At 43.5% G+C, this 23,049-nt stretch overlaps 3 protein-coding genes across 3 annotated transcripts in view; 1 reads left to right on the plus strand and 2 right to left on the minus strand.

Annotated features, from left to right (window-relative positions):
- The window catches only part of LOC134801570 (inositol 1,4,5-trisphosphate receptor), a 142,652-nt gene extending 133,003 nt beyond the window's left edge, over positions 1-9,649 (plus strand). The window contains exon 62 of the mRNA XM_063774185.1: positions 3,383-9,649. Within this exon, the coding sequence (XP_063630255.1) occupies positions 3,383-3,475 (93 nt within the window). The 3' untranslated portion in view covers positions 3,476-9,649. The remainder of the gene's footprint in view (positions 1-3,382) is intronic.
- Positions 9,650-10,115: 466 nt separating this feature from the next.
- LOC134801398 (trypsin CFT-1-like) lies at positions 10,116-18,145 on the minus strand. The gene is made up of 8 exons (XM_063773931.1): positions 18,044-18,145; positions 17,197-17,315; positions 16,600-16,685; positions 16,090-16,154; positions 15,557-15,759; positions 14,860-15,016; positions 13,921-14,072; positions 10,116-10,320 (listed from the first exon to the last, which is right to left on the minus strand). The coding sequence occupies exons 1-8, from the start codon at positions 18,084-18,086 to the stop codon at positions 10,222-10,224; spliced, it is 924 nt and encodes a 307-aa protein (XP_063630001.1). The 5' UTR covers positions 18,087-18,145; the 3' UTR covers positions 10,116-10,221.
- A 792-nt stretch (positions 18,146-18,937) lies between these two features.
- LOC134801650 (serine/threonine-protein kinase Wnk-like) overlaps positions 18,938-23,049 on the minus strand; it is a 73,317-nt gene continuing 69,205 nt past the window's right edge. Inside the window, 6 exon segments of the mRNA XM_063774269.1 lie at positions 18,938-19,093; positions 19,806-19,943; positions 20,273-20,489; positions 21,240-21,469; positions 21,969-22,064; positions 22,787-22,865. Coding sequence (XP_063630339.1) covers positions 19,038-19,093; positions 19,806-19,943; positions 20,273-20,489; positions 21,240-21,469; positions 21,969-22,064; positions 22,787-22,865 — 816 coding nt within the window. The 3' untranslated portion in view covers positions 18,938-19,037.

Raw genomic sequence — 23,049 nt, forward strand, 5'->3', positions numbered from 1 at the left:
CGTGCGGGCTCTAACGGAACTGCTCACGGAGCTGCGCGACCAGGTACTGACAACTGTCGCTGATGGGCGGCGGCGAGGGGGAGGGCGGCGAGCTGGAGCTGCGCAACATGCAGGTGCAGCTCGAGCGTGCGCAGGCGGCCGTGCGGGCTCTAACGGAACTGCTCACGGAGCTGCGCGACCAGGTACTGACAACTGTCGCTGATGGGCGGCGGCGAGGGGGAGGGCGGCGAGCTGGAGCTGCGCAACCTGCAGGCGCAGCTCGAGCGTGCGCAGGCGGCCGTGCGGGCTCTAACGGAACTGCTCACGGAGCTGCGCGACCAGGTACTGACAACTGTCGCTGATGGGCGGCGGCGAGGGGGAGGGCGGCGAGCTGGAGCTGCGCAACCTGCAGGCGCAGCTCGAGCGTGCGCAGGCGGCCGTGCGGGCTCTAACGGAACTGCTCACGGAGCTGCGCGACCAGGTACTGACAACTGTCGCTGATGGGCGGCGGCGAGGGGGAGGGCGGCGAGCTGGAGCTGCGCAACCTGCTGGCGCAGCTCGAGCGTGCGCAGGCGGCCGTGCGGGCTCTAACGGAACTGCTCACGGAGCTGCGCGACCAGGTACTGACAACTGTCGCTGATGGGCGGCGGCGAGGGGGAGGGCGGCGAGCTGGAGCTGCGCAACCTGCAGGTGCAGCTCGAGCGTGCGCAGGCGGCCGTGCGGGCTCTAACGGAACTGCTCACGGAGCTGCGCGACCAGGTACTGACAACTGTCGCTAATGGGCGGCGGCGAGGGGGAGGGCGGCGAGCTGGAGCTGCGCAACCTGCAGGCGCAGCTCGAGCGTGCGCAGGCGGCCGTGCGGGCTCTAACGGAACTGCTCACGGAGCTGCGCGACCAGGTACTGACAACTGTCGCTGATGGGCGGCGGCGAGGGGGAGGGCGGCGAGCTGGAGCTGCGCAACATGCAGGTGCAGCTCGTGCGTGCGCAGGCGGCCGTGCGGGCTCTAACGGAACTGCTCACGGAGCTGCGCGACCAGGTACTGACAACTGTCGCTGATGGGCGGCGACGAGGGGGAGGGCGGCGAGCTGGAGCTGCGCAACCTGCTGGCGCAGCTCGAGCGTGCGCAGGCGGCCGTGCGGGCTCTAACGGAACTGCTCACGGAGCTGCGCGACCAGGTACTGACAACTGTCGCTGATGGGCGGCGGCGAGGGGGAGGGCGGCGAGCTGGAGCTGCGCAACCTGCAGGCGCAGCTCGAGCGTGCGCAGGCGGCCGTGCGGGCTCTAACGGAACTGCTCACGGAGCTGCGCGACCAGGTACTGACAACTGTCGCTGATGGGCGGCGGCGAGGGGGAGGGCGGCGAGCTGGAGCTGCGCAACATGCAGGTGCAGCTCGAGCGTGCGCAGGCGGCCGTGCGGGCTCTAACGGAACTGCTCACGGAGCTGCGCGACCAGGTACTGACAACTGTCGCTGATGGGCGGCGGCGAGGGGGAGGGCGGCGAGCTGGAGCTGCGCAACCTGCAGGCGCAGCTCGAGCGTGCGCAGGCGGCCGTGCGGGCTCTAACGGAACTGCTCACGGAGCTGCGCGACCAGGTACTGACAACTGTCGCTGATGGGCGGCGGCGAGGGGGAGGGCGGCGAGCTGGAGCTGCGCAACCTGCAGGCGCAGCTCGAGCGTGCGCAGGCGGCCGTGCGGGCTCTAACGGAACTGCTCACGGAGCTGCGCGACCAGGTACTGACAACTGTCGCTGATGGGCGGCGGCGAGGGGGAGGGCGGCGAGCTGGAGCTGCGCAACCTGCTGGCGCAGCTCGAGCGTGCGCAGGCGGCCGTGCGGGCTCTAACGGAACTGCTCACGGAGCTGCGCGACCAGGTACTGACAACTGTCGCTGATGGGCGGCGGCGAGGGGGAGGGCGGCGAGCTGGAGCTGCGCAACCTGCAGGCGCAGCTCGAGCGTGCGCAGGCGGCCGTGCGGGCTCTAACGGAACTGCTCACGGAGCTGCGCGACCAGGTACTGACAACTGTCGCTAATGGGCGGCGGCGAGGGGGAGGGCGGCGAGCTGGAGCTGCGCAACCTGCAGGCGCAGCTCGAGCGTGCGCAGGCGGCCGTGCGGGCTCTAACGGAACTGCTCACGGAGCTGCGCGACCAGGTACTGACAACTGTCGCTGATGGGCGGCGGCGAGGGGGAGGGCGGCGAGCTGGAGCTGCGCAACCTGCAGGTGCAGCTCGAGCGTGCGCAGGCGGCCGTGCGGGCTCTAACGGAACTGCTCACGGAGCTGCGCGACCAAGTACTGACAACTGTCGCTGATGGGCGGCGGCGAGGGGGAGGGCGGCGAGCTGGAGCTGCGCAACCTGCAGGCGCAGCTCGAGCGTGCGCAGGCGGCCGTGCGGGCTCTAACGGAACTGCTCACGGAGCTGCGCGACCAGGTACTGACAACTGTCGCTGATGGGCGGCGGCGAGGGGGAGGGCGGCGAGCTGGAGCTGCGCAACCTGCTGGCGCAGCTCGAGCGTGCGCAGGCGGCCGTGCGGGCTCTAACGGAACTGCTCACGGAGCTGCGCGACCAGGTACTGACAACTGTCGCTGATGGGCGGCGGCGAGGGGGAGGGCGGCGAGCTGGAGCTGCGCAACCTGCAGGCGCAGCTCGAGCGTGCGCAGGCGGCCGTGCGGGCTCTAACGGAACTGCTCACGGAGCTGCGCGACCAGGTACTGACAACTGTCGCTGATGGGCGGCGACGAGGGGGAGGGCGGCGAGCTGGAGCTGCGCAACCTGCAGGCGCAGCTCGAGCGTGCGCAGGCGGCCGTGCGGGCTCTAACGGAACTGCTCACGGAGCTGCGCGACCAGGTACTGACAACTGTCGCTGATGGGCGGCGGCGAGGGGGAGGGCGGCGAGCTGGAGCTGCGCAACCTGCTGGCGCAGCTCGAGCGTGCGCAGGCGGCCGTGCGGGCTCTAACGGAACTGCTCACGTAGCTGCGCGACCAGGTACTGACAACTGTCGCTGATGGGCGGCGGCGAGGGGGAGGGCGGCGAGCTGGAGCTGCGCAACCTGCAGGCGCAGCTCGAGCGTGCGCAGGCGGCCGTGCGGGCTCTAACGGAACTGCTCACGGAGCTGCGCGACCAGGTACCGTTAACTAGGACCTTTAGCCGTACACTGCTCTATTAGAGTTACACGCGCGTTGTCCAGCCCTGCAAGTCATCGACCGCCTATCGACTTTCACAAAAAAAAGAACGCTCTCGATCTGAGTATCTTGATGATGATCTGAATGGAAAAATTTTGATCTCAAAAGCGTTTTTCCATTCAGATCAGCTGCCTCATTCAGAGCAGGCCCCAAAATAGCAAACCCTGTAGTACCAGCAACCAGCAAGTAATGTTAGGTACCTGATAACGTCACGTTTCCACAGATGACAGAGCAACGGAAGCAGAAGCAGCGCATAGGGCTGCTGAACTCCACGTCCGCGTACCTCCAGACCCTGCAGATGAATCTCCCGCCGTGAGAATAGCGACTGGCACCGACAGTTCCGCGTGGGGACTGTGGCCGGCAGTTTTAACTAGCTTGGGTCACCAGCCAATATTCTACTTTATTTTCTAAGTAATTGAGGATAATTTAGCTTAACTAACCTACAATCTTATTTTAAAAGGACAAATGCTTTGTTATCAGTTCTTATATGACTTGACGTCGTTTGCGTATTATGGACAGTGATACTGATAACCTATCGTCTGGTATAGCTCGCTACAGAAAAGAACGTTTTGAGCTTTGTAATATCACAATCAATTTATTTTAAAACCGTTACTTTCTGATAAATAATCGACGCGCAAGTATATATCCTAAAATGCTACATGTATCAAATATTTATTTATAAAATGGTAATTTTCAAACTAAAGTATCCTAAATTTATTCTGCAGTTCTCAATTAAGTCACAATTTTGTGTGCCAATTTTTTTTTTGTCATATTGTTAAGACTGGGCCAGAGTCCCCACGCCGGCGTATTGCGACTTAACATGATATCGCAAACGAGAAGATAAGTCGCTCCGTCACTCCGACTGTGCAACGGTTACCCATCCTCAAGTAGGAGAAATCAGAGTAGGTATATGTTCATTTACTCTTCACAAAATGGACTAGATTTTGAATTATTAGACAAAATATTGAAATAAAAGAATCGGTAGATTGAAATGTCTTAAGTGAATGTTTGTAAAGGATTACTTTTTTATAAGTATGTTACCGAATTACTGTTTAGGTAAAGTTGGGTTTTTTTGGTACCGTAATTGTGTTTTATATATGGTTAATATTCTGTCTAATAATTCAGCTCTAAAAATGAAATTTTGATTATGCTCAATCGTGGAAAGCAATATTTATTATAAATTAAGGTAACTCGTTAGAATTACTTTATAATGTGTCAAATCAAATATTCAACCTCTCTACTGCTTGCACAATCAAGTATATACCTTATGATCTATATATTAAGGATCAAATTCGATTCAAACATGATTCCGAAATACGTATATTGACAATTTTAAAGCTACATGACTATGATATGAACTCTAAAAATAAGAAAATGTTAGTCAAATTTTAACGTAGAAACTCTACAGATCTTATGATGTAGGGTGATTGCCAATTGGAAGTCTTATAAGACTTCTGATCGGCTGACAATTGGTGTTGTAATAGACTACTAAAGGTAGTGAAGTAGTGTGTAGATATATATGAATTGTACACGGAAGGTGTAAGAGAGATTTATTATTACGTAAACTCCCATTGCACAAGTTTCAATATGACATTTACGGATAGAAGATACTTATAAACTGTGTCCTGAAAAATGAACCTTGCAATAAGGTTATTTTTGCTACTTTATCTCAAGGTGCATGTGTCTTTTCCCAAAGATCGCCACTAATATTAGGAACCAATATTTAGAATTTTGAAAATGGCCCTTCAGCCAAATATTTATATCTAATTATCTATGTATTGGAATTAAATCATTGCAACGGATTAATTGTGAAAAACTGTTAACGTAAGTCCGTTGTACCTCAACAGACGACCGTCACATCTTTTGACAATTAGTCTGCTAAACATTTTATGATATCTTCGGGAACTTTGCTAATGGGAAACACTGAATTGGAATCATTCTTATGCGGAGTTACTATTTTAAGCTAAACGGGTAGACGTAGACATATCTTCGATCAATGATATTCGATATATGCATAGTTATAGTACGTCTTATTACACTCACTCTGTGTTTCATGGGGATTTATACATTTATGGAACTTGGAACAGAACAATTTATAAATAATATTTATTTACTAGGCTTAGGTCGACCAGGATATGGACTGTGATTACCTTTTGTTTTGTATATGTCGCAGTCAAAACTGTGAACTGGTCAAAAGAACTTTTAACCGACAAAAACAGGCAAAACTGCTTTTGACTGAGCATGTTGGTCAAAAGTAGTTTTACCTGAAAATCATTGGTTAATAGTAATTGTGACTGTTACTATGAGTCAAAAGTACTCCCAGAAATAGGTAGGTTAGGGTTATTTTTTTTTTGCTACGCCCTAAAAACGAAACTGTTCTCAGAGATAGGTAGGTTAGGGTTATTTTTTTTTTGCTACGCCCTAAAAACGAAACTGTTCTCAGAGATAGGTAGGTTAGGGTTATTTTTTTTTTGCTACGCCCTAAAAACGAAACTGTTCTCAGGGATAGGTAGGTTAGGGTTATTTTTTTTTGCTACGCCCTAAAAACGAAACTGCTGCCAGAAATAGGTATGATTTTCAGGTAAAACTACTTTTGACCAACATGCTCAGTCAAAAGCAGTTTTGCCTGTTTTTGTCGGTTAAAAGTTCTTTTGACCAGTTCACACTTTTGACTGCAACATATATAAGTCTAGTGGAACTAACCGTGAATCATTCAAAACGATTATATTTATTTAGCCCCTCCCTTCGCGTATCAGCAATGATAATTGAAATACAATACTTTCAAATTTTTCAACTACGTATTTTGTCGTTTTATGACAGGCAAATATAGATTCTAGGAACTGAAGGGCAATTTATACTTTGGACTTATCGAAAATCGATTGATAATTCATATCTAGAATTCTAAGAGTTATTTATCCATGAAATATTATCAGAGAAGCTCATATAAAACAATATGGCGTCAGTCTCAGTACCAGTAATGTTACCAATGCCAATATAAAGTTATATTTCTACCTATTATATACGTAATTGAAAAAAGTTACTTTAGAAACACGTGTAGAAGGTCCATATTTGTATAAAAAACCATTTGAGTATCCTCTTCGGCGAAACGTCCACTGATGAGGGAGGGATGGTAGACCCTTGTTCCGACGTTCGTGTTCAATTAGAACAAATTTCATCGTTCTAGTGTCCGGTACAGGGATAGAAAAGTCTATGTCATGCATTGAGATATTATTACTATAGAGAAGCCATAGCAAACAATGAAATTGTCGCAATCACAACCTGTACCACGCGAACAAAACGTCGTAAACGCCGTAAAATTCATGGCGCTAACGCGTTTAAGTCGCGAGACTCACGTTCCGCTTCAATGATGTGTTATCAAAACAACATCAACTCATGGCGCAGAATACTGGTTCTCTGTGACGGTTCTATACGTTAGTAACAATAGTTTAATGATGTCATGACATTTTTGTGAAATACCTACATATACTATTGTTTTTGTCTTTGATAAGATAATTAACGCGAAGTAATTAAATTAAGTCTTTGTTATCGACCAACTTTATCTTGTTCGTGGTTTATTTTAGTATATAATCACTATCAATGTTAACAATTTAGATATTGAGATAGAAACGTAATGAGTCATCCTTAAAACTCTATCGAAAATAAACGCTATATGTATAGTTTAACATAAACTTTTCTATCCCTAACCGGTTTAGTGTTCAAAGATTAGAATATATAATTGTTGTCGGGGAGCTTCGTCCAGTTCCCGCCGTCTCGGCACTTCTGTTCGCGTAGGGTAGTTGTTAGTGTTGATTATTATGTATGATATTACGGCGGTCCAACTTACTCTAGGATTTATACTTCTACCGTGTGCTGCATTATTCTTGTCTGTTTCTCCGTACATTTATACTTATTAGATATTATAATTCTACATAAAATACTATACGATGCTATTGCCAGTCGAAATATTAACCTTTTGAGCGCCATAGAATTTGTCATCGAGCATGCTCGTGTCGCCGGGGGGCACGAAGTTATACGAAGTTTTGTCTTATTTATCAGACCGCGGCGAAATGAGCCCGATTTTGTTTGTCTTGTATATCAGACTACGGCGGTCAAAAGGTTAATGTCAGGAAAATGAACAAGAATTGTGTGCATATGGGTAGGTACTAATGTTTTTACTGTTTTCTTAGCCTTTTAAATACTTATTTTTAAAGTACGTTGTTTAGAAAATGTATCTTAGTATTGAACTTGAAAGGTTTTAACTATTGTTAAATCGTGATATTTTACAACTATGGGCAAAGTGAGTATTTAAAGGGTTAAATTCTTGTTGTTATCACTATTAACCCTTCCATTGTTAGTACAGTCAGCGTTATATACTTACGTAGTCGACTGTACCGAAGCTCCCCTAACTTCGGATGTGCAATAAGTAATAGCTCAAAATCTGTTACCTATTTACATTAGTTAGAGAGTATCTAAGTTTATTCGAATCTTGTAAAGATCTGTATCGTGTGGCTAAATTGTATTTTTGTTAATTATTTTATTGTATGGATAGTGTACGGGTGTGTCATTATTACGTTTGTAATCTACGTGCACCCCTGTTTGGCAGCCGCTGATATTGCTTTTAACACTAAACGTAAAACATTTGTTTTAAAAAATGTATGAATTAATGTGTTAACTGATATTTAGAATATCTTATTGCAACGATATAAAAGTCCACAGATGGTCAGTGAAGTTTTGCAGTTAGGGCCAGTTGCACCAGCCACATTTAACGGACTGATTGACGTCCATCAACAGTCTAGTATGAAACTTCCCATACAATAAAATTTAGCGAACGCTTTAACGGTGACAGCGTGAATGTCTTGTGTACAGTCAACTGTAAAAATATGGGTGTACAAATCATCTCAAAAATATGTCCCATAACTCTTATGGAATTAAGAACTATGGGACATATTTTTGAGTAAGTTGTCTACACCCATATTTTTACAGTCGACTGTACATACTCCGTCAGAAAAATACGTGTAATCAAGGGTGATCATGTGTCGACGGTTATTTCTGTAAAAATGTTTGTAATCATAACGCGTTGTTAACTGTTAGTCACTGTTCTTAGCGTCAGTTGCACTAAACTGTTAGTCATCGTTAAAGTCTTCGCTAAATTGTATTGTATAGAAAGTTTCATAGTAAACCGCCGCGGCGCGCCGGGTGACGTTGATCAGTCTGTCAAATGCGGATGGTGCCACTGGCCCTTACTGCAGAAGTGACATGTTCGGACTTCTATGGCGTCTTTACTCAGGAAGAGTTGACCGCGAAGCGCTACGCATGTTCTTTTATAAACACCGAATGTTGAGTTTTATAAATGTTATATTTAAGTGACTATTCAGTAATTTCAGTGCTAATGCAATATTAGCGGCTTTGAGTTAGTTTAAGTGAAAGTTTTCGACGAGAGTTGTTCAGTAAATGACAAATAGTTTAATGACGGAATTGGATCTAACGTAGGGTTAATATCTAATAAGAACACTGTTTCTAGGTACTCATTGTTTGTTATGGCTGTAGGAATAATTAGTGTATTAAAAATCTAAAAGATTACTTAAAGATCTTCTTCTACCTTCGCTATGATGTTTTTGCCATCGTAGTTTTTCATTAGGCACCATTTTTTTAGTTTATTTCTAGTAGTATTTTAAACTTGGTACGTATTTTATTTCTGTTCCTTATTTGTTTATGTGTACCGAAACTACACTAGTTAATTTTTTCGAGATTTGATTTAGTGACATGAATCTATTTTCTTAATAAGTTTATTTGTTAGTTTCGTACTCTGCAGCCAAAACACGCCAATGAGCATTTTCAAAACCAGTGCCATCTCTTGTGCCGCGACATACAGACAGACAAACATGCATGCCAAATACACTTCCTTACCCCTGTGTACTTAACTCTTTTATTGTAAAATGTATTTTTAATATCGTATTTTTAGTCGAACGGCTTTGATATATTTTATCAGTGACTGTTTCTACTTATTTCGACTTATTACCTCTTTTCGATCTTCCTTAGAAAATCTGTAACCAAAAAAATCGTTATTTTTGTTATTGTCTTTAACATTCCCAATGTTTCTTTATTACTATCGAATTTTATATAAATCTGTTACTAGCCTTCTAGATCTCTATCGATCCAAGTGAATCTATATCTATATACATAGAAAAGTTTTATGGCAATATTATGGTATTTATTGCACAGATACATTCCTAGTGTATTTTTTATATAATTTATTCTATTTAAACTAGCGTTGATCTGTATTTTGGAATCTAAAAGCTAAGTTATTGGATCTTATATTTGTACTAACGTAGACGGGCGGCGACACGATCCGACACGATTAGTCGTGTCGTTGCCGTGCCGTGTCGTGTCGTGTCGTGCGTCGCTCTCGCGGTGTTTTATTGTGATTGCCGTTGTGATGTACGCAATAAAACATGTTTTGTTTTACTGAAAAATAAAGATATGGCACAAACACTTGTTTTATTTATTTTTGTTTTTATCATTTTTATGTATTGGCATTTTCCTAATAAAAATACCTTGTAATAGGTGGAAGCTAAAATATGTGGTATTTTTAAACAAGGTTGTCAATAAGGTTGATTTCTAATTAGGTAACGTAGTTTTCATGGTAGTAAGTACAGTACCGTCTTTACCATAAGGGCACACGGGCCCGTGCCCAGGGCCCCCATCCTCAGGGGGCCCACAAGGACAGACAGTAACAGTATATTTGATGACTCATAATAAATAGAAGATCATAGTAGTAAAATGTTAGTTTTTTCGCTTTTACTTCCAAAAAATGCCCCAAATTCTTATGTGCCCAAGGGTCGGGCCCTAGGGCATAGTTTAAGACGGCCCTGGGTAAGTATACAACAACCAACACTTTGGTTGACAACGGCACATGATGATAGTGTATATTTTTATAATGATAAAAGAAAGACTGCTTTAAAACAAAACAATATATTTACAAAAGGTTTCTTACAAAATACATGTCATGTTATTCCTAAGCCGCAATTACCTACAATTGAATCAGTCTAGGAGCAATATTAATTATAACTTATTGCTGAACACCGTCGACACGAGGAACGACAGCAGAACCAGCACGACACTGGTCTGTCCGAGAGATGGCGCCCCGTTGTATTGAGTCACCTGCGAATAGGGAGAAGGTGTTATAACTACGAAGCAAAAGGTAGATTTAAATGAAAAAAACATTTGACCCAAAAGCAGCAGTCGTAACAGCCGTTGGGTAACCAATTTTAATTTAAGAACACGTTTAACAATTCAATGAGTTAGCCATATGGCTAAACCAGCCATATTTTAATCCAAATGTAACGAAAAAAAATAATTCTACCACAATGTAAAACACACATAGCTGACGGCCACATCTTTGAGCGACTGGCGGCGGCAACCACAGGTGGGAACGAAAGTTCCGATGGCTGTGTCTCGCTCCAACCTATGGTTGCCGCCGCCGCCAGTCGCGCAAAGTCGTGGCCGAGCCGTTAGGTTCTTGGTCGAGTCTTCTCGTTCAGACTAGGGTTAGGGAAACTGAGGTAACATTTCTATTTATTAGCTCTTTCTCTCCATATCCAAGATAGAGTGGGTTGAAACACATCATCTGAGTCTTAAGGGGCCCACTGATTAACAGTCCGCCGGACGGTATCGGCCGGTCAGTTAGAACCATAGAAGGTAGGATCCTATAGAAGTGGTATACGCGTGCGCGCGTGAGGGACAAAACATGCGCAATGCGACACTGTGATTGGTCGAATTTATTTTAATTAATTTATTTTATTTATTTAGATAACTAGGATCCATAATGGGTTAGGTACATAGTGACTTAAAATCTATTGTTAATATTTAAAAAACTAAATAAATAAAATTAAAATGTAAATGCACAATACATAAAATCAATTAAATTAAAATTCACAATAAAAAAAAAAAAAAAAAATCAATTAAATTAAAATTCACAAAGATAAAATCAAATATTAAAATAAAATTTACACAGTTAACTATTATCCATGATCATTAACTTATTAATGTGTACGAGCATGGGAGAATCAGGCTTCTCTACAAACACCCTTAGGATGCCGTTGGAGCTGCTCCGCATCCTACTGACTAGGGAGGCAGTTCTTTTGCGTACGATGGCGTGAAACCCGTCTGTGCGTGCCTCCGCAAACATTTTAGAAGCGCTACAGAAGCGAGGCAGCTTCAACAACGCCCTAAAGCCGTTATTATATTGAACTCTCAGGGCACTGAGCGACTTCTGAGTGCAGCTGAACCACAGGCTGCTCGTATAGAAGCTCTGACAGAACGCTTTAAATAGCGTTATCTTGACTTGATCCGAGCAACGAGCAAACCTGCGGGCCAACATGTTACTCCTCACCGCCAGTGCCCTGCGTTCTCTTTCAATATCTAAATGATCTTTAAGGTCGTCGGTTAGATAATGTCCCAGATATTTGAAACTATAGACTCTATGCAATGGTGCACCGTTGAGAGTAATGACTGGCACATTAAGAGGCGGCATTTCCGGTCTTTTACCGGCGGCCTTAAAGATCATGTATTCACTTTTTTTTACGTTGTATTGTAATCCGTGCCTGCTCGCATAGGCTTCGCAAATATTTAGGAGCCTTCTCAGTGCCTTCACCGATGGGCTCAACAACACCATGTCGTCTGCGTAGCTGATGTTGTTTACACAGACACCGTCCACGTGACACCCCACATGCGTGTTGCTGAGCTCCGATATAAGCCCGTCCACATACAAGTTAAAGAGCTTTGGCGAAGACAACCCTCCCTGTCTTACGCCACACTCTAAACCGTACGAGTCTGAACGTGCACCAGCCCATCGTACACAATTGCGCTGATTAGCGTACCAATACTGAAATATGCTGGTCAATTCCGTGGGTATGTTCCTATCCCTCATCTTCTGCCATAAGACGTCGTAGGAAACTAAGTCAAAGGCTTTAGAGAGGTCCAGGAAACATGCGTAGACGGTAGTGCTACGTTCAGTGTAATACCGGATGGCATGCTTAAGGCTCAAAATGGCAGTTTCAGTCGAGAGGCCAGGTCTAAATCCAAATTGTCCGTCCTGAAATTGTAAGTATTGGTCAAGTTGAGCGTTGAGCATGCCATCCAATACTTTGGCGAGTACATTTGCGAGAGAGATTGGTCTATAGTTGGTTTTGTCAGCGATGTCTCCAGTCTTGTTTTTCACTATGGGTACAACAATGGTATTCATTAACTCATCTGGTAAGTACGCATGGCTTAGACAAAATGAATAGAACATAGACAAAACTCTCTGCAAATGAATCCCGGCATATTTTAAATGTTCGATACTGAGACAGTCACTGCCAGGGGATTTGCCTCTAGTCATGTTTCTAATAACGTTTGCTACTTGTTCAGCCGTGATATGAATCGTCATCCTGCCGTAACTTGTCTCAGCATCGATCACCTGTTGCGAAGGACCTAAAGGTGATTCCACCGTAAAATGCTTCCTAAATACTTCCGCAATTTCCTTGGGTTCACTTTGGGCTGCAACGCTCACGGGAAGGCTAGGCTTCATATTTAGCTTGTTTGTAGCTTTCCAAAATTTACTGAAGTTTTTAGTTTCCCTATGCGTCGCAATGATATCCATCTTAATTTGTTCTTGGTGTTTTATGCACCAGTTCAGTTTACTTTTAAATACTTTACGAGATTCACACATTTCATCATATATTTTTCCTTTACTAGGTTTATTACACTCAAGCCACAGTTTGTATTTAAGTCTAGCCTCCCCGTGCGCACCTCGAACATGTTTATTCCAGCCACAGACACGTTTATCTCTTTTGGAACTGGTCACATTCGCAACATGAGTTTGAATAGCAGCTTCGGATAAAATATGCACAATATTGTTATACATTTTGTTTATTATAATCTTGTGTTCCTTACAATGGCAAAGAACACCACAACAGTTACTAAGTTCTCGAGGAAAATCTATGTTCTTTAATTTACTGCTACATATATTATGATACATGTCAATTTGCTCCTCGTTCCTGACCCCCCAAATAACCTTACTACTTTCTTGCAAACAGTGGTTAGTTTTAGTTCTTATTACATTAAAATTACACTCAACACTTAGAGGCAAATGGTCAGAACAATAAACGTTATAATCTATATAAATATGAGTCACTGTACTCCAGGCGCTCTGAGTAACCACACAATTATTTGTTGCCCATACTAATTTAAGGTGGGGAATAAAAAAAATGTGAGACTGTGACAAGGACAAACAATAATAGCGCTTTCGCTGCTACTCCTACTGAAAGATACATAAGACTATCCCGTTCGCTTATTTCCCCCACCCATCATGCCTTATCCAGTTAAAATACTAGATTCATGGTTAGAACAAAATTTTGACAGTTCCGAACAACTGAATAGGCCGATACCGTCCGGTGGACTGTTAAATGAAATGAAAATATTTATTTCAGGCAACTAATGGCCCATACATAAATACCTTAAAACTAGCATACATATTATATAAAAATATATTTTATAACTAAACTTTAAAAAACTAAACACTACATATCACATTATGGCTGCGATGCATTACGCAACCCCGCAGTGTCAGGGAGCCAGGGAGTGGAAGGGAGTGGGAGGGAGGGGTGTTAATCAGTGGGCCCCTTTAGAGGATTGCAGAGAATAAAAATGAGATTTTCCCAGGCCAACATATCACCAAGCTGTCAAATCGATGTGCCTAGAGAACAAAACAGTTCCACTGACCGTGCTGTTGATCCAGTTGGTGTAGGCCGACACCCGGGCGTTGACGCCGGGGTAGTAGGGGTGCGCGCAGCCCTCCCCCCACGACGTCACCCCCACCACGATCCCGGAGTATATCACCGGCCCTCCGCTGTCGCCTTGGCACGCGTCGCGACCTAAACAAGGACAGATACTTAGATACATTTTATATTATAGAATTATAGGAAGTCATCTTAAATATCTCCTCTAACCATAATCAAGGTCTATAAAAATAAAAGAGTCACACAAACTGATAGTGGAATTCGATCCATTCCTAACTAAAAAGCTTTATCTGATAAGTGATAAGAATATTAAAGTACCAAGAATAATTAATAGATACCTAATTGTAAGTATTTTATCAGGATATTTATTATCTATTATATGAGACAATATATGTAATATCTCCAAGTTGTTTACGACTAATTTTTCTATAGATAGGTAATCTTTTTAATTAGTTATGGTAATTGTTTATTCACAGATTAACCTCTTGTCTGTGTACTTATTATAAGGATCCTGGCCGAATTTTTAGTAAATATTTTGAGAACAATTGCTTGCCCTATACAGCACAACCGAGGTTTGAAACTTTGAACCCATGATTTTTGACCACCACACACATATGAAAGGTTAAGAGTATTTAATTACACAAACGGGTCTACCGCGATATATTTCATTGTTTTTTCCTTAAATTCCGACCACACCTCATATACACACACACACACATTTCGTGACCACAGCTCTGCTGGTGCAACTCAGCTGAAACGTCGGAATTTAAAGTAAAAACAATGAAATTATATCGCGGTAGACCAGTTTGTGTAATTAAATATGTGTACAAAAGGAAGAGTTTAAAGTGGTATAAAGGTTACACAAGTGAGCCGTGGCAAAAATGCGGGGACAATTCTAGAAAGATGATGATTGATTGATTACCTCCAACGTCGAGTATGCCGGTGCACATCATGTTGTAGGTGACGGGGTAGGGCGAGTTGTTGACAAGCTCCAGGTTTCTGTAGCGCTGCGCACAGACGGTCGTGTTGATCGTGTACACCCACACTTCGTTCAGGGTCGACGAGACTGCGCCCGATTCCTGCAAGCGATATTTTTATTTTATTTATTTCAAAAATTATACATTATTACATAGAACGACTGCATTGTGAAATTCATTAAACGCTTCACTATACACAACAATATAATCACAAAGTATCACTAGTAAGAAATACAAAATATAACAAACAATAGATAACAGAAGATTCCCGTTTATCGCGCGATGGTCACAGCACATTATTTCCGTGTCACTTTTTGGTATTTTTTAATCGTCTCTGGTGAGATCTGGTGCGACGCTCTACGGCTACGTTATATAATATGGGATTTTCAAAATGAGAGTTTTAGTAAAGGTACCTACGTGCTGGAATTTTCAGAAGAGCATTTTCACATTGTCCGGTCCGATATCGGATGTCGGACGAAGAAGTAAAAATATAAAAAGTCTTTTAAAAATATAACCTTAAACCAAAACAGATGGACTTTTGCCATATAATATAGGGCACTTTCGAGCAGCTGAAAAACCTCCAAGGATCATCCGACATCCGTTATCGGATCGGACAATGTAAAAAGGATCTCCTTCACTTACCGTGGTTAGACCCCACCCAACGACCCAGACCACAGCATTGTCAGCCACCATGCTGCCCATCGCGGGTATACTGGCGACGGCGACGTCGGCGCCCAGCGTGACGGTGGTGGCCAGCAGCAGGACCGAGATGTCGTTGTCGCGCGCCGCGCCCAGGTTGTACCGCTCGTGGTTGATTATCGTGGACACTCGGTGCACGGAGCCGCCTGGAGAAATCACGGATAGATTATATATCTAATTATAAGCTTAGTCTGCACTAGCTTTGACAGGACAAAGTTTGAAAGTGCCACAATAAACGTCATATGTGACGTTCTCAATCAAAAGGTACCACATTGTCGCTTGCCGTAAGGACGCTCTGACAGGTTATTTGTATAAAGATACAAGCAAATTTCGTCATAGCAGTGTGCAGATGCAGAGTTAGCTTGGTCCGACTATAGTTAAGTTTTATAAAGCAAGAGGAGCCCTTATGGGGGTTAGTCTTTAAGTAGGTAGGTATAACATCTATTTTCAAATTAAGAATTTATTTAAACACATACCGCTGTTGAGCGTAGCGGAGCCGACCCGGCACGTGAAGAGACTGGTACTCAGCAACACATTTCGGCTGAAATAAAGTTTTTATACAATGTCAATTCGATTACCTAAAACCGACCATGAGAATTACGGGGTATAGGTTTTAAAGTACCAATCTGCTTATTACAAAGAAATGTAACTTATTCGAAAAACAAGCAGTGTGCGCAGGTTATTTGTATAAGCCCTCGCCTTTACGTCAAGTCGCGTAGATCGTGCGGCTTACTTGCAAACATGATAGTTGAGACACGGATGTTTTTGAGCGGGTGGTTATCACTGGCCCCGCACGCTTTATTCATACCGTCACAGCATATACAGGATGTCGAAGTTAAGTCGATTTGACCGCCATGTATGTTCAGCGAACATTAATAGTTTCGCGACACCGCGCGGGTATAGGTAATATAACCTGAGTGCCTCGGCATGTGCAAACCACTTACATGCTCCGTATGCAAGCACCAGATTCTCGACATACAACATACCTGTCGACGAAGCAGTGCGCGGCGGAGAGCACGTGGCGCCGCGTTATGAGAGAGCCGCCGCACGACAGCTGGTTGCTGTTCAGCACCTGTACCATACCACAATATTCATGAAGAGAAGGTTTCGCACAGAAGCCCTACCAATATAACATTTTTGGCACTTTTTTCAGTTAGCAGAAAAGCTACCTGATTGGCGCGGATGCGGGGGTGCGACCATCAGGAAAAGACACCATTTACAAACAATCGCTTCAATATGTAGGAAATGTCGCGTGTAGGATATTTAATGGATTCCTTGCAATACTTATATGCGAGGATCGTCTAACAAGGGTACAACAAGAATATACTTCAAACAATAAGTACGTATTATTAGTTAATGAAATTATCTTTTTAAGGCCTGGAAAATCATTTAGCGCTTTGTTTTTAACAAAGCAAATTAATTAAGTCGTGTATCGAGTAGGTACCTAATACAAAAGAAAATGGTAGCATAAATATATTTTTTGTAGTGTTCGTGAAATGAATATTTCGAACCCCTCTTCACCTTACTCTGAACCCACTTGTATTGGAATCACACGGCTAGAGTATACATGTACGTAAACGTACCTGCACAGTGTAGGGGTAACGGCTGATGGGAGCCGGCGTGCCGCCGATGATGCGCGACCCCGCATCTGTCACATTCTCCGGCAGCTTGGCTATCGTCAGCTTGTGCTCTACAGCTGACGCTGACAAACATCAAGATTATCGTAAGAATCGTAACATTGTTGACATAATTATTGCAGTTACAAAATGCGTGCATGATGTATTTCGTATAGTTTTCGTGAGTTGCCTTTCATTGTTCTTTGTTATTCATTAGAATTATCGGTGGCGTGTGTTCTGAATCACAATTAAACAATGTCCCATTATCAGTGTGACGTATCAATACCAGGATATCAGTATAATCGATATCAAAATAGGCAAGTAGGTATAGCCAATAATGAGTTGTTTCCGTAAGGTGTAAAACTTCGGCAAAATATTTGGAAATTGTAAATAAATAAAATCGTTTATTCAGATAGATTACGAGTATAAGTATTATGCAGGTATACGGAGTTGAATAATCATTGGTAACGATGTAAATTCGTCAGCCAAGATGTGTATAGGTCATTAGTTGCCAAAAAAACATTCAAACACGGGACAAATTAGAACATTTGTCTATATGGTTGGTAAATATTTTCCATTTGATCTAATTGTTATATACTTATGACAATCACGCCAAAGAACATTTGTTAAGAAAACGATATAAAATAAGTTCCCAAATATGACTTGCCTCTATATATTTAACACTAACACTCCCTTGTGTAGTGGTAGGTATTTTTTATAAGAATTCATTGATAAAAGCCACAATTAATACTACTTTTTAAGTGTTCAATCCAATAAATTATTATAATAAGTACAGTAAAGTATAAATACTTACAACAACAACTGCCGACGATCAAAAGCGCTAAAATCCGCCACATGTTGACACAACTCACGAAACAACAACCGCGCAGCTTCGACAACTGAATTATATTGCACTTATCAACTTATCAGTATCGACGTTATCATTCTCGTATCACTAATCATTTCGCGTTCGAGGGATCACCTAGGTCTGCTTTCTGGGTAATCCGAAGATTAGATTACAGTCATTTTATAGCAAGAGTTGCACTGTGGGTTAATTTGGGTTTTGGGCTCGGTTCTCGGGTGGATTATGTTTTTCTGTAACAAGACTAACAAGAAAGCAAAGTTTTTGCTGCAGTACTGACTTAAAACATTCAAGGAAGATTTTAATATAGAAATCTTGAGCGTAGCGAGGGCGGCTTAAACAAATGTACAGCGAGCTGTAAGTGTGCATGGGTACATGAATGAAATCCATTCATAAAGTGGCCATGCAATAATGAGGCTCGGTGTACTTGGCAGAAATTTCCGAAAAGTTGGAAATGTTCTCGGAAATTTCAGGAAATTTTCTATTTTGGAAAGTAAGTTTCAATCTCCATACAATTAAATGAGGTTCCGAAATTTTCCCTTGTGGAAATTTCGCAATTCTAGAAACCTTTTCCTTCTTAGCTGCTCGAAAACAGTGAGCAAAATCGCACTTAATTCGTACGAGTGTTTCATTGTTGGGCAGGATCTCGTTACTCTATCGATCCGCCGTCTTTTTATCTGCCTTTTTCGGGGACCATTTTCAAACCCCATTTCACCGAAGTGAACGAATTATTATCCAGTCTGATGGTTCCCGCGCGGTGTAAGCAATCCTTAGAATCATAAACATATTACCTACCGCTAACTGGACCATTCTGTAATTAATTAAAAATAAAATAAAACGACGTGGTAGATATCACATATGAATATTTAATTTACGAGTAATGATATAGATAATGTATATGTTACAGCGTAATAAATATAAGGTACAGTGTGAATCGCTACACAGGTCATAACGAGCCCGCCGCCGGCCGCAGCGCGAGCAGCACCACCTGCCGGCACAGCGCTGCAACAACACACATTCATTGTGATACAATATCGCTAGGGTGGTATTCAATCTATCCAATATCTAAGTCCAATGTGTATTGCGTCTCACATTTTGCTTAATGAGAGTGAAACGCAATGACATTGGACAGGTGGAATACGTTTGTATAAACGAAATACAATAAAAAATATCTGCTTACCCCCTTATTCATAAAACTTTACGGCCCTGATTTAATTAAATGATGTTTTATTCCTTTCTTACAAATACAAAAGTCATCCCTTTCATACAAATACAAAAGTCAAAATTACATATAAAGACAAAAGATTCATAGCTAATTAAAGGCCAGTTACGCGTTTATGAGTAACGCCATTAATTTATAACTCGTGTTTATGCTAGTTTGAGTAGTAAGTAACTATTAGAAGCAGAATATCAATTGATATATTGGATGCATCAGTATCCGTGTAAGTACAATACGTATTGAGAAAAATATTTAGCCAGTTTTCGTCAATATTTGAAATTCATTCTCATACTAAATTAGTACGGAAGCATGAAAGCAGCAAGTCGTCATAGTATGATACTAGCTAAGTGATTTAAGGGTGGTATTCCACCTGTTCAATTTCTTGGTCCAATGTCATTGCTTCTCACCTTTTCATTAACCAAAATGTAATAGACGCAGTACACATTGGACAAAGATATGAGACAGATGGAATACCACCGTAAGGCGTGTACTCACCCCGGTCGGTGAGCACCTCGGCGACGAGCAGGTCGGCGGCCAGGTCGCCCCGCGCGGCCTCGAGCCGCGCCGCCGCGCGCCGCGCCCGCTCCACGCACAGCTCCGCCTCCAGCATGCTGCCTTCCGCCCAAGGCCAACCTACACATAACATTGCATAAATATATTTTTACAATTTAGTAAGGGAGTTAGGAAGAAAATGAGGTGAAGAATTACTTAAAAGGTGGACAACGATTGCCGCAAAATGGGCTACAAATTCGATAAAAAAAATTATCCTAACCTAACCCAAAAAAATATCAGTTCTAGATAGTATAATTTCTTTCAATATCGCGGATTTGAATCTATAAAATTAGAGCTGTTCCAGCACACTTTTATTTGTCATCTGGCGAAACTAATGAATACACCAGTTTGGTTCGAGGCGAAGTCGCGGTAAAGCGCCTACATCCGCTCGAACAGTATAGACAACGTACCATAATCTCCGCTCCTCCACTTGGCCAGCTCCTCGCTAGCCGCGACCCCGGCCGGCGGCGGGCTGCTGGGCCGGCGCTGCAGCGGCGCACAGGCGGGGTGGCGGTGCAGCGCGAGCGTGCGGTCCAGCACCGCGGCCGTCAGCGCGCGCGCCGGGTCCAGCACCAGGTAGCTGCGCTCCCCGTCCGAGCCCAAGCACGCCTTGTTGCACTCCACGATCTAAACCAGATATATATAATAGACCGCGAGCCACGAACAGATTTCCATGACCAATCGCCTCCCGGGCGATAGCTCGTATATTGGTTAACGGCTATGTCTGATGATCCCTCGTGGAGGTCAGCTGCCGCTCCGTTGGTGGGTTGAGGAATGGCAGCCACCGAAACATGTATTTTTTTTCTTTTCAATCATCGCCTCCCGCCTGATACTTTGTCAGATAAAAGTTTAGACGCTATTGTGATTTATAAAAATCGTCAGCCAGTTGTATAATATTAGGAAATACCGTCAGCTGGTCACATGAACATGTAAAAAAAAGTTTCTTTTCAGTCCTCGCCTCTCGTTTCGCAATTTGTCACATGATAGTTTAGATGCTATTTTGCATTAAAACAATCTTCAACCGGTTGTATCGCGGTGGAAAGACCGTCAGCGTCACATGAATATGTAAAAAAAAATAGTTATCAGTCCAGCCACCGAAACATTAAAAAAAAAAAATAATGTCAACGCCTCCCGTTTAATACTTTGTCAGAAGATAGTTTAGTATTATAAATAAATAAACCGTCAGCCGGTTGTACATATCCGCCATAGACAAGGACGTTATGTAAAACCCAGACGCCAGAGGGCCTACCGCGAACACCGAAGTTCGCAAATTACGGGAGTATTTTATGTCACCCTAATTACGCCTTAATTGGAGTAAAAGAGAAAATTCCCAGAATTTGCAAACTTTGGTATTTGCAATATGCCCTCAGTACACACCTGCTGACTAGGATCGATGACGGTGACCACGCTGTCGGCGAGCGCGTCCTCGACGCGCACGGTGCGCGCGCGCACGCCGCCCGTCACCACGTACGTGGCGCTCTCCTCCGCCTCCGCCTCCCCCTCCCCCTCCCCCTCCCCGTCCGCCTCCGCCGCCGTCTCCGAGCACAGCGAGCCCGCGTCGCCCTCCTCCGTGCCGGCGAATGACCCGCTCGCCAGATTGTCTTTCGCTGGAATTACTGTATTATTAAATTTTTGTACGTGTTTTTACTTGTTAATACATCAATATCAAAAAATTCAAAGCATTAAATCCGTACACGGCGGGAAGAAGTTGATAACTCGCGGGAAAAAATTGAAAATTTGAACCTTATGTAATTTTATTTTACGTTCAAATTTCTTCGGCAGAATATCTCGAGTTATCAACTTCTTCCCGCCGTGTACGGAAATATGAAGCGATATTCAGTTAAAAATCTAGTATTAAGATAAGATCACCTGTGTTAATTAATGCACGCGAAATGCACTTATTGGTGCGCGAAAGATGTAAATTGCGAGTTGTGTATAAGTCGTATCCGTAAAATATTTATTTTCACAATATTTTACGTGAACATGTGACAACTGCAGTTTTCTGAATGTTGTTAACCAACCATGGAAATAAACATATTTTAGCGTCAACTACAGAAACTTAGGTACCTAAAGCGTTAGGGCACGAGATATTCGGTAATGTCTCACCGTGCTGCAGGATGCGGCACAGCTGGTAGGGCGCGCAGGGCTGCACGCGCGCCACCCGGCCCCTCCCCCACCCCTCCGCCAGCGCGCCGCCGCCGCCTACACACAGGGAACAAGGAAATTACCCTATCACTATGACATAAAGTTCAAAATCATTGTGGGATTTTTTTTCCTCATTAGGCTCTAACCTAATCGCGTCAGCAGTAAAGTTACCTCAAAATCCCACGGACGCAATATCACACACGCGATTTTGATACTATATGTATATAAAAAGTCAAAACCTTTGGGGCTTTGAGGTTTTTGGCGTAATCTATGGCTGAAACTCTAGTTTCACCTAGACCTAGGTCTAGGAGTTTTAAGTAAATGAGAAGGTTTTTTCGATGTGATGACATTTCTCGTCTATAATTTGGATACTCTCCACATTTTTCAGTTTGAATTATTATGTTTTGCTACCACCCACGATTTTAATGACCCACGCAAATACAAATGGGTATCAAAAAAACTTGTAGGTAAGTGCTTCATTAAAACTCCTAGGACCTGGGAGTAATTACCGCTGTGGAGGTAAAACAACAATTCTAAATTGTCATTTTTTAGCTAATATTAATTGTTTGAAATCATTTTAACCCTTTACCAGGCTGACAGGTCAAAAATGACAATCGGATGTCACATGTTTGAAGTGCCATATGTGGGAAATATATCTACCTCAGCATGGTAAAGGGTTAAGTTGAGAACAAACTCAAGTCTATGGAGACTTCTGGTCTGCTATGGAGCAGGGCACAAAAAATACTGAAACGTTAGGAAACACTAATCTATTAGTTAACAAAACAAAAAATACTTGCCATCGTAGGCCGCGGCCGCGAGAATCGAGTGACTGTCGCCGCCGTGCTCCGGAAACACGTCCTACAGAGTAAGGTTGGATTATAAACCAGAATATACAGCTTGGCAAAAAAAGAGTAGAAATTAAAAAGTGGCAACACTGTAGTGTCGTCCTTTTCAAATCAATTTATATAAGAAAACGGGACGACACTACAGTGTTGCCACTTTTTAATTTCTACTCTTTTTGCCCAGCTGTATTTACACGTTT

Source organism: Cydia splendana, chromosome 22, assembly GCF_910591565.1.
Source record: "Cydia splendana chromosome 22, ilCydSple1.2, whole genome shotgun sequence".
Lineage (NCBI taxonomy): Eukaryota > Metazoa > Arthropoda > Insecta > Lepidoptera > Tortricidae > Cydia > Cydia splendana.